The 17,734-nt window shown below is 41.3% G+C and overlaps 1 protein-coding gene across 6 annotated transcripts in view; it reads right to left on the bottom strand.

The window, feature by feature from the left end:
• The window catches only part of Dennd1a (DENN domain containing 1A), a 488,183-nt gene extending 471,634 nt beyond the window's left edge, over positions 1-16,549 (bottom strand). For all 6 annotated transcript variants that reach the window (XM_051166832.1, XM_051166835.1, XM_051166833.1 and 3 more), the window contains exon 1: positions 16,458-16,549. In XM_051166832.1, the coding sequence (XP_051022789.1) occupies positions 16,458-16,474 (17 nt within the window). In that variant the 5' untranslated portion in view covers positions 16,475-16,549. The remainder of the gene's footprint in view (positions 1-16,457) is intronic.
• Between the last annotated feature and the right edge of the window lie 1,185 nt (positions 16,550-17,734).

Here is a 17,734-nt window from a genome sequence, read left to right as displayed (position 1 = left end):
AACCACATCAACTAAGTGTGGGGGCAGAATTCTTTAATCTCAGTACTATTAGGATGTTCACTGTCCCCAACACACCAAGAAACTTGCCCTATCTGCAAACCAGAGTCCTGATGTCCCTTTGGTTCCCCACCCACAGCCTGAAAGCTGATTCCCAAACTGCTTTCTTCAGTTCCTGTCTTAGTTGGGGTTTCTATTGCTGTGATCAAACACCATGACCAAAAGCAACTTGGGGAGGAAAGGGTTTATTTGGCTTATACTTATATACCACAGTTCATCATCAAAGGTAAGAACTAAAACAGGACAGGAACCCAGAGCAAGAGGTCAGAGGCCATGGAGGAGTGCTGCTTACTGGCTTGCTCCACATGGCTTGCTCAGCCTATTTGCTTATAGAACCCAGAAACCCCAGTCCAGGCATGGCACCACTCACATGGGTTGGGCTCTCCCCACCAATCATTAATTAAGAAAATGCCTTACAGGCCTGCCTACAGCCATCTTAGAAAAGGCTCCCTCCTTTCAGATGACTCTAGTTTATGTCAAATCCATATAAAACTAACCAGCACAGTTTCCCATCCTGCTCATGAGCTTCATTCAGGTCCAACTTTTAACTCTAAAAGTTCCCCATGGATAGTAGTAACATGACACTTAACATAACCCTAATCAGCCTTGCCATTTACTCCAAGAAATCTCAGTTCTGTTATACTATTCCTCCCCTATGGCCCATATCTCCTGCCATTCTCAATTTTGTGTGTGTGCAATGCTGGATACCTTGCAAGTACTCTACATCCCTAAGGTAAAGTTGAGGGGAAATTCTGTCATCCTAAACATCCATGCCCATATAAATTACTAATCAAGGTTGAGAAAGAAGGCATTTGTTACCTGTGCTCAAGAACTCAGTTTACTTTTTAAGCACTTCTACAAGTCTGCTTTTTGCAGTGTCTCCTACAACTTAAACTTGTGTTCCAACAGACAAATTAAAACAAAAATGATAGCCCAGGGACTAGGAGATAATGGAATCAACTCAGTAAAATAGTGACAGGGTCCTGCCAGGGTTACAATACAGCTGACTACACAGACTAAAACAGAAAAGCAGGGAAGAGGATCCTACACTAAGGCAAGGGGAAGAACTTCCAAAAACCACAGCACCATTTCTCTCTCTCTCTTTCCTTTCTCTTTCCCTTCCCTTTCCTGTTTCTTTCTCTTTCTTTCTTTTTCTTTTCTTTCTTTCTTTCTTTCTTTCTTCAGACAGGGTCATTCTATTATGTACCTGTGGCTGTCCTGGAACTCAAATTCACCATGTAGACCAAGCTTACCTCAAACTCACAGAGATCCACCCACCTCTGCCTTCAGAGTGCTAAGATCAAGGCATGCTCCACTATGCCCAGACTCACACAAGCACCATTTCAAGTTTGAGGGGGAAAGGATATGATAAAAAGCAAATAATGAAAGAAGAGGGGGAGGAGGAGAAAGGAGGAGGAGGAGGAAAAAGGAGAAAAAGGAAGAAGAGGAGAAGAAAATATGGGAAATCCAGGAAGAAGGAACAGGAAAGAACACTATTCTAAGAAACAATATCCCCCAAGTTGATGTCAAACTTTACTATTGTGCACATATAAATGCAAAACTGTTTAAAGTGGATATGAAGCTAATAATAAAGATAGAATTACATAATATTAAATTCTGGATGAACTGTAAGAAAAGTTCTCTAGACCCTAGTATTAACATTCTTCTCCAAATATGAAAAATATTATTCTTATGCCCTATAAGCCCTAGTAGAATTAAATTCTCATAATTAAATAGTCACAACTTATAGAGTTAAGACAAGGATGAAGCATTGAAAATTTGCCTCTGGTCATACATCAAAATTTAAAGGATCACCTTGTGATGGTGGCCTTTAATCCCAACACTCAGGAGGCAAAAGCAGGTGAATCTCTAAGTTCAAGGACAGCCAAGGCTACACAGAAAAACCCTGTCTTGAAAAACCAAAAAAAAAAAAAAAAAAAAAATTTAAAGGATCATGGCATGTGCCTATAATTTCAGCCCTCATGAGGCAAAAAGGCAGTAAGATCAGAAATGGAAGACCAGCCTGGCCTACATAAGTGAAACCCTGTCTCAAAACACCAAAACAAATAAATACATTTTTAAAAAATCAAGTTATCACATGAAGTAAAAGTCTAGCTTACAGAAAGTAGACCAGCAAGCCTAAATAATAATTTTCTGGGCCTTATAAAGTACTGAATCAAAAGACACTCCTAAAAGCTAGTGAAACAATAAATAAGTTTTAAGTATAATTAACCAATTTCATAATTAACATAATATAGAAAACAGTGGACAAAGGCTGGGGATGATATGGTTCTTGAAGGCTCTTAGTTCAATCCCTAAGATTAAAAAAAGAAGAAAGAAAGTTAGGAAGGAAGGAAAGAAAACAAAACACACACACACACACAAGGACTATAAAGGCACTCAATTTTCACTTTAGGCAATCAGTAGTTACTGCCTAAGATCAATTAACAGACAGATTTATCTAGGGTTATGGGTGAGTCAACAGATCTAAAAATAGGACCAGTTAACAGAGTTTGACTCTAAATAGGACTGGAAAAGAGCAGGGTAGAAGGATTGTTCTTTATGAGCTTATAAAAGATTTGATTTATTACCACATACTTAATTTTTATTTAAGAAATTTTGAGACAGAGTCTCATGCTGTCCTAGCCAGCCTCCAACTCACTATGTAGCAGAAGATGACCTTGAACTTCTGATCTTCCTGACTTAATCTATTGAGTACTAGGATTACAGATATACATCACAGCACCTGTTTTATGCCATGCTGGATCAAACCCAGGGCTTCCTGCATGCTAAGCAAACACTCTACCGAGTTATATCCCCAGCCCAGTCAAAATGCTTTTTTAAAGTCTGACAGTCTGGTGACAAAGCTATAAGGTTAACAGCACTCTCCTGTGGCAGTGTAAGCTGACACAAACCATGTGGAAAAGAATATCTAGCAAAATTACAAATAGACTGTTTTTTTTTTCTAGCTCTGGGGATCAAACCAAATGTTTTAGGCATGTTAGCAGAATTTCACCAATGAGCTACAACACCCCCAGTCCTAAACATACCGTCTGACCCACTATTCCATCCTAGAAATACATATATGTACATATATATACACATTATATATGGTGTATATACAATATGTATATACTATTTTATATGTGTGTGCATATTACACATGGGCATTTAATTCTGCAACATTTGTAACTTAAATACTCACCTTATGAGACAGGCTGAATAAACCATGGTCCATCTGTTCAGTGGAATATTATGCTGTCTACAGAGAAGGAAGGGTGGTTTCTACATACTGTTAAGAGCCATCTCTTTATAGAATGAGAAAAAATCAAAAGGAGAAAAGTGGGCCAAGAATTTCATTGGAAGGCCTAGCATAAAGATGCATAAATATGCTACATATTTGACTTTCTTGTTCACTTTTAGTGAAATGACAAATAAAAGTCTAAAATCAAGCTGGTTACCTATGGAGAAGAGAAGTGAGGGGGACAGAGCAGGAATACAGAACTTTCATGAATATACCTGTTCTGTAGATTTATATTTGAAGCTATAATATATGTGATGATAAAATAAATTCAGTTGTCTTTAAAAACAATTCTAGCAGTTCCTTATAGAGCTGCAGTGTGTAGCTCTGTTGGTTCTGCCCACTTTTCTATCTCAGAGAAGCTTAACTTTCCATTTTTCTTCTTTCTCTCTTTTTCTTTCCAATACTGGCCACAGCCTCTTACTCTTTTCTGAAGCTACTTCCCTGCACTTCCACCATGCAGCTGCTTAGAAAGGGCATGGTTTTCTTTCTTCCTTTTCTCCATCTCCTTCCTTGGGCAGCTGCTGAGATTTACAGCTTACCTGCCCTAGGGTTGTTCTTTTAAAGCCTAATAAAATTGCCCCAAGCTTAAAAAAATTAAAAAAGCAACTCTCCAAAAGATTTTTTGAAGCCAAGTAGTTTAAAGTTGGTGACACAACCACAAAGAAATTATTTCTACTGATTTTAAAACAGTAATTTGACTATACATTCTTTATGATATACCCATAGATGAAAACAAACAAGCAAAACCTATCAAATTAAATAGTAATATAATGGGCCTCAAGATGACTCAGTGGGTAAAAGTACTTGCTTAGCAAGCTATTATGTAAAAAACGAAACACAGTAGTCGCATTTGTAATCCCAGCCCCAGTATTCAGAATCAAACAGGAGGCAGCAACAGCATGGCTGAAAGCTCACCTATGCAGTGCAGTTGGCAGAAAGAACTAAATAGACCCTGCTCAAAAACAAGGTGGAAGGAGAGAACTAATTCCAAAGAGGTTTTCTCTGACCTGCATATATGTACCATAGCATGAGTGCCCTCACTTTCTTTCACTTTCTCTCTCTCCCTCTCTCCACCCATGGGGGGGGGGGGGAGAAAAACAGGAATAAATCTATTAATAGTCTTGAGAAATAGCTCAGTGATTATAAGCACTTAAAAGGCCTCATAGGAGCAGGGGTGGGGTGGGGGGGAGAGCGCATGCCTTTAATTCCAGCACTCGGGAGGCAGAGGCAGGCAGATCACTGTGAGTTCGAGGCCAGGATAGCCAAGGCTACACAGAGAAACCCTGTCTCAAAAAAACAAAACAAAAAACAAAACAAAAACAAAAGCAAACAAAAAAAAGGCCTCATAGGACCCAAGGTGAGTTCCCAACACCCATATTGGTCAGTTTACTCCCAGTTCCAAGGGAGATGGCCCAGCACATACAGGTATATGTTTTGTAAACCTGACAACCTGAGTTCAATCCCTGGAGCCCACATAAAGGTAGACAATAAGCTCGGCCTCCACAAAGTTGTCCTCTGACTTCCGTGTGCACACTGGTGTACAAGGCCATGCACATATCATATGTACAACAATAATAAACAGTATTAAAATAATAATAAATATGCTTAGCAGTCCCACTGCTGGAAGCAATACTGGTGCTGTTACTGAGTAGACTGGGAATTACAGAAAAAAAGCAAAGAGCTGTTAGAAATTAAGTCTTTGAGCACAGTGTGGGTGACTGGGACATAAGGGTGATGAAGGTAAATAAAACTGTTGTACTGGGAATTGGGAAAGAATGGTATGAACATAGTAAACAATTCACGTTTCTATTTCTATGTGAAGGCACGCCTCACTGTGTAGCTCAGATTAGCCAAGAACTCAGAATCCTTTTGCCTCAACCTCTCAATAACTGGGCTTTTGAAAGGTGTGCACCACTGCCCAGAAATACTTTCTCCTTCGTTCATTCATTCATTCGTATTCTATCCCCCTCTTCTCTCCCTCCTCCCTCCCTTCCTTACTCTTTTTTGACATCCAGAAAAGCCTAGAAATAACAATTGACACAATAGCAAACCTTCCCACATTGAAAAACAAAATTCTTAAAACCCAGACCAAGATCATTTCCCACCTTAAGCAGGCAGGATTCCCAAGAGATATGGTAGAATACAGGTCTGAAGCAAGAAACACTTAAGATGATACTAGAACATCTTATGACAAAAGCAAAAACAAATAAGCCAACTCTTAGAAACTCCTAAGACCTTGTCAAAAGGACTTCAAACAATTACTTAAAGAAACTCCCAATGAACACCCCCCTCAAAAGGGACAGAGTCAGTATCAGGAAGGATAATAACTGTGATAGCTGAGAGGATGGGGGGGGGGGGGGCAAGGCAAATAAGATTATTTAAATGCATTTAAAGTGACACTCCCTCCAATTTTAAAAAGTATATTAATTGCCTTCAGAAAATTCAAGGAAGCTGTATGAAAACTCATAAAGGAAAACAAGCATCCATCCTGTCTTTCTAGGATGGGGGTATTCAGAGGTTGATATGGAAAAGGTTTTCTTTATAGAAGCATTTCAACTAACAAAAGACATGACAGAAACAGAGCATGGCATGTGACCACCCAAGCCGGTAAAACAAGGAGAAAGAACCAGATACCTAACATGTGCCACCTAGTAGAGCAGCTGTTACCACTTAAGTATTTTTGCCAAGAAAATGGACTTGGATCTCATCAAATCACTCATTCTAATTACCATAAGAATTACTATAGGAAATATAAAAGATAAAGGAAATATTTAATAAACCATGATGATTCTGTGGAAATTACATAGAAACAATAGTCCATTTTTCTGTAAGAAATAAATTGTAGAGACAGGAATGATGATGCTTTAATCCCAGCACTTGAGAAGCAGAGGCAGGCATATCTCTGTAAGCTCCCAGCTAGCCTGGTCTACAGAATGAGCTCCAAGTCATCTAGGGCCATGTAGACAGACCCTGTCTCAAAAAACCAAGAAGAAAAAGAAATTGCAAAAAGAAAAAAAGATTTATGACATACCAACCAGACACAGTGTATGACATCAGTTTATTCAAGCAAATCTGTATTTGAAATGGAGGGAGGGCAAGATGGACAGTAAATAAAGGTACTTGCTACCCGAACAAGCCTGAGCACTGAATCCCATCTCCTGAACCCACAGATGCAAGGAGAGAACCAACTCCACAAAGCTGTCTTCTGACCTACACACACACACACACACACACCTCACATCATCCATAGTGTACCCAAACAATAAATTAAACTTAAACATTTTATAAGCAAAAAATCATGAAATGCTGAATAGATATTTAATGATAATAAAGAACTCTTATAAAATTTTTAGGTATGACATTATTGTTTAAAAAGATCTTTCAGGGGCAGGGAAATATTTAAGAATGAAATGTGTCATTTGGAATTTGATTCAGAATAATCCAGGACAGCAGAAGGTGGGAAGGGAATTACAAACTATTACCTACTAATGAAACCAAAGCCAGAAATTAATGGCTTGAATTTGAGTGATGAGAGTGATCTGGGGGCTCATTATGCGCTCTACTTTTATAGGTGTTTGTTTCCTAATATAAATTCAATTTTAAAATGAAACTCTAAGCACTATGGAAAATGACTGAACAGTGATACCAGCTAAAATAAAGTATAAATTATTGATGTCTTTTAGAAAAAGGAATAAAAATGTCCAATATTTATGAGAACATAAAATGTTCTTAAGTGCTGCAATTCTGAATATTTACATGCTTATCTCTCCAGCCAGCAAGAGAAAGAATGATTTTCAGATATCAGGATCTTTTTTGTTTGTTTGTTTTTTGGTTTTTCGAGACAGGGTTTCTCTGTGTAGCCTTGGCTGTCCTGGACTCACTTTGTAGACCAGGCTGGCCTCAAACTCACAGCGATCCGCCTGCCTCTGCCTCCCAAGTGCTGGGATTAAAGGCGTGCGCCACCACGCCCGGCTAGATATCAGGATCTTAAGCCTTCAAATAAATCCAGTAAACATAGCATACATCTTAAGTGTCTCACTAAAGGAAGAAAATATGTTTTAATAAAAAAAACAAAAAGATACATAGTTGTAAAAAGAAACATATCTGCTTTCTCTAAACCTTTTTAAACTTCAGGTTTTCAATGTCAGCATGTTTTAGCCTCAACAAGCAATACTTCTTATAGCTTTCTAGAGAGTCACATCTCTGCTGGGAGCTAGACCAGAGACTTCTTTTGATCCCTCACAATGTGATATATGTACTTTCTTTTACAAATTACAGACACATACACACACACTAGGGTGGGAGACTCAGAATTCAGCACAGACAGTGTATAAGTTTTAAGCCAGTTATGTCATAATAGACTTTTGGGGGAAGGGTTGCTGCTTCAGCACTATATCATACCCCATTCCAGCTTCTCTCACACCCTGGAGTTCAAGGCTCATCTTGGACTCAAATAGCATCTTTTCTAGATTAGTTTCCTTCCTTCCGTTTATTCACAAGACCTAAGCAATATCAATGCAACGTCCCTAAAGCCTTTCCTGTGGCTAACAGTTCAAAAGGTGCTTTCTCTTTCTAAATCTGCCATGGGCAGATTTCCTTCTTGCAGCTGGAACCAGCTCACTTTAAGTCTTACTTGTCTGCCAGAGCTCATGTATTCACTGTGGAGCTCTTAAAGATTTCTTCCTTTCCCAGACAATGGTGGTGCACACCTTTAACCCCAGCAACAGGGAGGCAGAGGCAGGTAGATCTCTGAATTTGAGGCCAGCCTGGTTTACAGAATGAGTTCCAGTACAGCCAGGGCTATAGAGAGAAAGAAAAAAGATTCTTCCTTTCTCACTGTAGGCCAAAATATCTTCTCCCAATTGTAATCTTTCACTTGTCTTCAGAAATGCAAACACATCCTGCACCAGTCCTCACCTTATGAACACCCCATTTAAAACATAACTTTGCTAAGGTTGCTAGATCATCTTTACTCATCTCTGGAGTCCACAACCCCATTACATCTACCTAAAATCTCTCTGAAACTCATTTCTTTTCTTTCCATTGCCAAAACCTCAGATCAGGCCTTCATCTCCTGAAACAAACTACTTCATAGTTCCACAATCCATCAGCCTTCCTTTTCCTACACACAATGCTGTCAGAAAAAAAACTAAGAAACAAACTTTACAGATATTCACCTATAAATTCCAATGGTTCATTGCTACACTAATACATTAGAAAATACAGAAGTCCTGAAAGTTGTCACTAGAATAAATCTTAAGGTCTAATACAGTTTCCTCATGTTCCAATAATCAACTTGCACAACCTAGGGATGCCACTGCTTGGTCACTGCTCTCTAACCTGCTGCTACTAGTAGTCTACCTAAAAGCCCCAGTGAGATCCCATTACAACTCTCACTGAATTCCTCAATGGTACAGGCTTTTTTTTTTTTTCTTTTCAAGTCCACATCCTGTAATCTGTGTCCATGTGTGTTTATATATATAATCATGTCCTTCCTGTATTTCTACTATACTTTTTATCTCCCTCTGACTTTTGTAGTCTTCTCTGTCTGGAATGCCATTGCTCATGACAGCTGCTGATGTGTATTTAACAGTACATTCTAATGATGTATAACCAACAGACAAATTCTTGGAATGGCACTGTCTTTTCAACAGGAACAAATACATTCTGAACATAATTCTTTCTTGCTTTTATTTGAAACATGCTTTTTAAAAGAATTCTGGTTTTGGGTGGTGGTGGCACACACTTTTAATCCCAGTACTCGGGAGGCAGAGGCAGATGAATCTCTTGAGTTCAAGGTCTACAAAATGAGTTCCAGGGACAGCCATGACTACATAGAGAAACCCTTAAATACATAATGGAGATATATTCTGAGAAATGTGTTGTTAGGCTATTTTTTATTTGAGCATCACAGATAAAGCTACTATAGACTTTTATGGGACCATCAATCATATATAAGATCCAGTCTGTATCCAAAATGTCCTTATGTACTTATGACTGTACTTGAAATGAATGGTTATGAATTCAGTAAGAGTAAAGGAGATCAACTTTGTTGTGTTTGTGTCTTCCTTATTTATCTTTCCATGTCCCAACAAAATCCTCTAAGGAAAAAGAATGTTGCAAAACCAGGGATCAGTTCTCCAAGGGCCATGAAAAAAAAAAAAAAAGGTTAACCTTTGAAACTGCAACCAACATTCCAGCCAGGGACTCATAGAGATTTAACAGCCTGAATAAAAACAATTACCTTCCCTGTTTCAGCCTTCCTAAGTTGACTGCAATGGCTCAGACTGGAAGCACAGAGTAGCACAAACACACTGTTCAGAAAAGTCATAAAAACTCAACAGGCTGACTGGGGGCTCTAGTAACAGAAAGCCCAATCTGAGATTTTTCTTCTACCATTCTAGGTCTTTCTTACAGTCTACTGGGGCTGGGGTGGAAACACTGTATTGGAAAGGCAAGAGGCATTAGAGGGAGAAGGCACAAAGAAAAGTCACATCTCAGATCCTAGTGGCATCACAAAGCAGAGATACGAACTGTTTGTGTTGCCTAAGAAGTCACAAGAAGCATCAAGTCTCTTGGTAATGGGATCCCTTAAAGAGCAGACCAAAAACGGACTGGAGCAGGGCTATGTTAAGAAACAAAACGGCCCACCCATGCTCATGCAAGCAACCCTAATTGAACTCAGTGGGACTCGCATACACAGAGAGAAACATGAAAATAGGTGGGGTTGGACCTAAGCAGGAGAAGAAAAACTAATGTGATAAGTATGATTAAAATAATCATATACACGTATGAAATCTTTCAAAAATACAATTTTTAAAAGCAAGGGTGCTCCTCTATGCTTGACAACAATGAGATAGACTCATAGCCACTTTCAAACCATAGGACTTCCATTACTCATCCTTTGAGAACTCCCTCCTTTTTCATGTTCCTCCTCCCTTTCAGCTCAAGCCTCAACCTCTTATGAGAAGCCATCTTTTGTACTTTGATCCTATGTTTTCTATAGATTTCATTTGGACTAAATCAGAGCCACATGGAGATACCAATTTACATCAAATGGCAAAACTGTTTTGGAAAATTGTTTTAAGAGTTATCTTATCATATAAGACCTAGCAATTCCACTCGGGTACATATATATACTCAAGAGAGATGAAGCACATGCTTACACTAAATGTTCATATTAATATTTTAAAGAGTGAAAAAGTAGGAACGACCCAAACATCTGACAACTGATGAATGAAGGAGTAAAATGTGGTACATATACACAGTGGGATATTACCCATAGGCCAGCCTGGTCTACAGAGTTACAGCTAAGGCTACACAGAGAAACCCTGTCTTGAAATCTAAAAAAATAAAACAAAAGTAAAGAAATAAAGCTGGGTGGTAGTGGCACACACCTTTAATCCCAGCACTCCGGAGGCAGAGGCAGGTGGATTTATGTGAGTTTGAAGCCAGCCTGGTCTACAGAGGGAATTGCAATACAGCCAGGGCTACACAGGGAAACCCTGTTTCAAAAAAACAAAACAAACAAAATATTACCTACAATGAAAATGCAAGACTCAGCCTGGCAGTGGTGGCACACACCTTTAATCCCAGTACTCAGGAGGCAGAGGCAGGCAGATCTATGTGAATTAAGGCTAGCCTGGTCTACAGAGTGGTTCCAGGACAGCCAGGGCTACATATAAAGAAACCTGTCTCAAAAAACTAAAACAAAACAAAATACAAGACTCAGACGTACTACAACATAATACTTGAAACCATTATGCAAAGGAAAAGTAGCTAGATACACAGAAGGTTATAATATGAAATGCCCAGAATAGGTAAATCTATAGTAACTGAAGTTAAATTGGTGATTACCTAGGCTTGGGAGAATAGGGAGTGGCAGCTAACAGTTTCTTTCTAGGGCAATAAAATGCTCCATAATTATACCATGGCATTCACTCATGACTCTGTAGACATACTTTAAAAGATTTTATTAGTCATGTGTAGTGGTGCACACCTTTAATTCCAGCACTCCAGAGGCAGAGGCAGGAGCATCTCTGTGAGTCTGAGGCCAACCTGTTCTACAGAGGAAGTTCCAGGACATCCAGGGCTCTGTTAAACAGAGAAACTCTGTCTTGAAAAACAAAAAACAAAAAAATTATAAGACCAGATGTGGTGCTGCACACTTTTAATCTCAGCACTTAAGATGCAGATGCACACAGACCTCTGTGAGTTCAAGGCCAGTCTGATCTACATAGAGTTCCAGGCCAGCCAAGAGTATACAGAAATCCTGTCTCAAAAATAAATACATAACTTTTATTGTATGTGAATTTCATTTTAACAAAGCAGTTTTGAGAATCCCAAAACCTGCAAGGCCTATTTTAAGCATGCTCTTACTCTGACCTCACCTAAATCCCTGTTTACATTATCAGCTCCTAAAATCTTCCCCAGGGTTCTCTTGCTTTGCCCTCTGCTTGAAATAAAAGTCTTGCCCAAAGTTGACATGACTATTACCTCTTTTAAGTCTTTTAAGTCTTTTAATTCTGAGTACAAACATCATCTCTACACCACTCTATCCAAAATAGGACGGCCACTTGCTATCATCCTCTCAGCATCTTGCTTGCCTTACAACACATTCACATTACCTTATGTGAATTTACTCAGTTTATCTATCAGGTCCACTAGTCTGTTAGTACCACAAAAATAAGAATCATCTATCAGCCAGGTATGGTGGCCCACGCCTTTAATCCCAGCACTCCAGAGGCAGAGGCAGGTGGATCTCCATGAGTCCCAGGACAGCCTGGTCTATGGAAAGAGTTTCAGGGCAGCCAGGACTACAAAGAGAAACTTTGTCTCAAAAACAAAAACAAAAACAAAAAACATCTATCATCCCCACTGCAATGCCAGATGTCTAACACAGTTCCTCACACTGAATATTTTCATTTCCCTAATAGGCCTGACCTCATACATACCACTTGGTTGAAATCACAGTCATTGCCATAGCCACCATCACCACCCTTAACCCCTTTATGGTCCATATTCATCTTGCAACTAGAACATTCTCTCCCTGAAGCCTTCTTAACACTCCCTCCCACCCCCAGGGTAGCAAGACTCACCTTCACTCCACCACCTAGTCATTACTGGCCGCCCTACCACCATAGCAATTATATTGAATTATGCCTAGAGTCTGAGGGAGAAGAGTGGGGGGCTGGGTGCTTTTATTTTGTACTTGTATCTAGTACTTTCTGGAGCCTCAGCACAAAAGAAAATCTTCATTTTTTTGTACCTCTAGTACTTGGACACACTGTCAGGCACAGCACTACTACAGTTGATAACAGCTAATGTTTGTTAAATGCTTAATGTGTGCTTGACACTTCTTAGTTCTGTAGTAAGAGGGCAAATGAATTAATGGATTCCTCCAATATCAACCTCGAGGTCAGCCCGGTGGGGACAGCAGAATAGCATATGGGCTAATGCAGACTACCACAAGGCCAAAGCTGTTGGCCTATCCTGTTCCTATGCCTTCAAATCTTAAAGTATACTTTTCTCAGAGTCCATTAATGTCAGGCCTCTTCAAACTCACTTAAAATACTTCCTTCCATTACTTAACAACCCAGTTCCTGGACTTGATCCCTGGAAGCAATTTCTAGGATGTCACCACAAGCAATATTAAACTGCCTCACAGTTTCCTGCTGTGCATCTGCATTATCTGTTAAATTGTCTCATATTAACCACATTCCAGTCCACAGGGATCACTCAAACACTAAATAAGATTTAAACATACCTGTCCAAGAATGTCACTTACCACTGTTTTTATGACTCTAGAAAATATCTGCTTGGGCTGAAGGTTTAAGGTTTCCAGTGAACTACCTGAATATTGTGACCTCTTTTCTTTGTCACTTAGATGTTTTGTTTGATGTAAGACAATGTGCCATTATTTAAACAGACCAACAAAACTGGGACAGAGGGGAGGACATCCTATTGGGACTTTAGATGAGAGAAGCACGGGAGAATAAACAGACCAACAAACTCTTGTTAGTAAAAGTAATATTCTACCCAGACCAAGATAATTTGCCTTATACTTAATAAATACAAAAAATTTTGAGAGTTCTAATAGCAAATTGTTCTTGTTTAATTCTATATATATATATTTCAATGTGAGAACTTAATGTCTTAGCATCTTAATTCAGAGCCTATTAAAACACAGCCCACAAATTCTTGCTAGACAATCATGTGCCAATTCAGGTTTGATACAGGGAACTGAAAAACAAATCTATAGCCCTTGCTCTCAAGAAGTTTGTGTTCCACTTAATATAAGTCAACTGAGGAACAAGACTTGGCACTGCCACCCTAATGAACAAGTGTTACAGAAACAGAGAGGCACCTGACCTAGCATGGGGGTGCAAACAACTGGTAAAGAACTAGCATCTGATCTCAGGCCTCTGGACTCCCACTGTCTCATGTGAAAACAGTGGTTAAAAAATAGCACCAGTGGACAGTTGTGGGGGTTTTATGAAATGATTCACATTAAACATTACCATGGTGCCCAACACAGAGACTGCTCCAGGAGCCTTAGCTTGCCAAGCCTGAATAAGCAGTCAATCATCTCCTGGATCTAGTAACCCACATGCTTTACCACTAATCATACTGCAGACATCGGCTTCACAATTACACACAGCATTGTTTTTTAATCAACTTTTATTTTTTAATATTGTGACAGTGTGTTAAGTCAGTCTTAACCCTTGGTCATTAAAACTTTATTCTCTGTTACCTTAAACATGCCTTTCTCTGACATTCCTGGCATAAAATTCATCAGATGTTCTTAATCATTTGACACGATGGTGTAAAGCAAACACTAAGTTCCTAATAGGGGCCTGACCATGTGTTTACTGCTCATAACAATCCTGCAGGCCCCTCCTCCCCTAGCAAAATCCAGATTCACATACATACTGTTTCATAGCATGAGAAAGAGCTGGAATTTGAACCCAGATCTGATCCACCAGGTCCTTATAATGACACAAGGCATCAGAGATAAGCAAAAGAAAACAGATTGCTTAGAAGGGCCTAGGAAGTCCCACCCACCTACATACCTACCTACTAAATAGGGCCTGCATACTTAGCTTCTACTTCAGCTGGGTGACCAACTGTCCTGCCTGACAGAATGGCCAGTAGCAACCAAAGCCATTTTCTCCAACTTGGAGTCTGATTATTCCCTTGCCTCCTGTCCATCCATACACCCAGCTATGAACAGAAAGTGTACAATTAACACTCGCCGTAAATCACAACTAATTTTCATTACCTCTATTTTCATATTCTCTTTCAATCTCACCACAGGCTAACATACTTCCCAGGTCTTTTTCTTTTAGCCACTGAGCAGTCTAGTTTGAAGATCAATAAGGCCATTCTTCATACTAATTTCACACTTAATACAATTTCATGCCTTGGTAACTCCCCTTGCTCAAGTGCACAGATATTACAGTGATGCATTCCACCAAACATATTGAAGAAACGTATCTGTGGACCTGCTACTATCAAGAGCAAAAGCAGATGACAGCTAGTCACCTGAACGTCTGCTTGTTCTATTTTAATGTTCATTCAAATACACGATGCCTCCAGTCCAGCAAGTCTCTGAACGTCTCTGGAACAAGAAAGGTAAGCATTCTGGTGCTTCCTCTGTTACTCTGAGGTGACTTACAGAAAATGTTTCTGTGTGCTACTGAAATCCACGTTTACAACTCTTACTTAGCTTGGAGTGCCTTTTTAATCCCAACAGTTGACAAACTAAATCATTTTTCCTCCCCAAAGTCTCAGACTCTTGTTTGGGTTACGTTCTAAACCCCCTCTATAAAAAGTAAAGGTCACCTTATGCCTCCACATTCATTTTCATAAGCAAACCTTGCTAATTTCATTCAGTGGGTGTCACAGGGTTTCTGCAAAACATACAAGACACCTTTTTTGTAAATGAGAACCCTAACTGCTGAAGAGACTGAACAGCTGGGCAAGGGTGACACTGCATGTGCATCACCTGGACATGAAATGCAGTGTTTGAATAATTATTAGATGTTTGCCCTTGAGGCCCTTCCTCTTTCAAACTTCCCTAGTACAATTCTCAAAATGCTGAAATAAACACATTCCATGGACTTTCCTATAAGAGGGTTTGCGGTGTTTTTCAGAAAAGCCTATGCTGTCAAATTTGTTCTTAAATGTCCTTAAGCAATTCTATTAGTCATAAAGAAAAAGTGAACATTTGCTAATGATTGGAGAGAGATAAAGCATCTGAGTTCTAGCGCTGAGGAAAGGAGTGGCCAAAAGAGGTCTTGGCTGGGAGGGGAGATAGAGTCTAAAGCAACACACCCAAACTGGGCCACATAAAAGTTGCACTTTCCAAAGTCAACTTGCAGTGTTTCAACCGGTTCTGAAGTTACAGGTACCAGCACTTGCAGCAGAAAACGAAGCCAGAGACTCCAAGTGAATGAAGAAGTGGGGGAATTTGCCAGATTAGATTACAAACTCTTTTCAAAAGCAGGTGCTCAGTTACAACCCAAAAGGTATCTTCCTTCATAGCCTTTGGCCCTTGCTTGTGTAGAGACTTTGATAAGAGGAAGAAAAAGCAAAGGGCCTTTCCCTGCAGGTCATTTAGCCCTTAAATCCACCAGGAGCCCCCTCCCTCGAAGAACCTCACACCACTTCTGTAATGGCTACAGGCCTCAAGCAGACAGGCTGCAACCTCTCAGGACCTACCAACTCTCGGGGTCACCCCAAACACACCCACAGGAGGACGTGCTTTCGGAGACCTCCCCACTCTCAGCAGCTATGACAGTTTTCTAGGGCTCTGTACATCCCGCCGAGAGAGCCACCTCGTCACGTCAGCAGTTCCCGCCCTCAGGTGAGGAGGGGACATCTAATCACCCGCGCCCCTCCACCCCGCGCGTACCCCGACCCCGGGCCTCCCCGCATCGCCATGGCAACCGTCTCCCCCTCCCCGCTTGACGCCTCCACGCGGGAAGCCCCTCCCGTCCCGGCAACAAGTCCCCCAAGCGCAGCCCGCGGCCTGCAGCTCTAGCCCGGCCTCGCCTCCCCCGCGCCCGGCCCGGCTCCGCCCGGCCGCACTCACTTGATTCTGGAGCCCATGGTCCCGGGGCCTCCTCATGGACCCGCGGGCCCCGCTCGGCGCTGCGCTGCCCGCCCGCCCGTGGCCGACCGGCCTCCCTCCGGCGCTCTCCCCGCCCCTTCCTCCCTTCCCTCAGGCTGGGGCCCGCCCGCTCGAGGCTCGCTCCCTCGCTGCTGTCGCCTCCCGGGGTTAAAGTACTCGCTCTAGCCAGGCGAACGCCATGGTCGCCGGCGCGCGTACCCGGCGCGCGCCGCCCCCTCCGTCTCTCACACAGCCGCCCCCACCCGCCCGCGCCGCCGGCCGCGGAGCCTGCTGGGAAGTGTAGTCCGCTCGCGTGACGCCGCGGGGGTGGGGTGGGGGGTCGAGGTGGAAATACACATCCGGACACTAGTCAACTAGAAAGGCCTGAGGCTTTTCTGAGACGAGAACTAGGAACCTCTGTCCCACTGCTCTCCATCAGAACCCACCCAAAACGCCCTGAAGAAACTTCCGTCGTGACCCCAGAGGCCACTGAAGAAACCTTAGTCCACATCCCTTTGGAGTCCTCTTGACAGACTAAAATTTGGAGTGTCCGAATCGGTGGGAGGCATTTGTGGTCCCCTCACATATGCTTTAATTCAGGAGTCCTCATTGACTCCACTTTCACTGAGTCAAGCTTCAGGGTTCTTGTCTCCCAAATTTAAAGAATGACGTTCATGAACCTTTAAAGAGTTTTTATATACATCCCTAAGTAGGAGCTTGGAAGAAAACAAAACAGTCGGCGCAACACGAGAAGCAGGGTACCATAGAGGTGCACGCCTCTATGACTGAGGATGAATTAGTCAAGTGTCTCCTCTCCGTTTTAAAGTCATGTCCTCACCTATAACTTGCAGACAAGGGTAATCGATAACATACAGCCCAAACTTTCTTCTGGTGCTCCTGGCCTTCTTCAAGGACATTCTAGGCAGCGCTGGCCTGTTTCTATCATGCGTTCTCTCCATTCTCACCTACCAGCTTTGCCATAGAAACAGTGTTGCCCCCTCAGACCTGTACCTTCCCTCCAATTCCATACAAATCTTCTGTCAACACTATCCACTTCATGCCCTGGTTTCCTCTTAACCTTTCCGCTAAGACTGTGTAAAGACCCACAGGAAAGGCCACCTGGAAAGGTTACGGGACCTGGGATGATTAACATTGCCTAGAATCATGTTTTGAGAATTGCTTCCTAGGGAAATAGAAACAGCATCTACCCTCTCCTTAGAAGGCCCCAATAACAAACCAAATATGTAAGTCCACCCAAG

This window comes from Acomys russatus, chromosome 24, assembly GCF_903995435.1.
Source record: "Acomys russatus chromosome 24, mAcoRus1.1, whole genome shotgun sequence".
Classification (NCBI taxonomy): Eukaryota; Metazoa; Chordata; class Mammalia; order Rodentia; family Muridae; genus Acomys; species Acomys russatus.
Note: the sequence above shows the minus strand (reverse complement) of the source record. Positions and strands in the feature narration are given on the sequence as shown.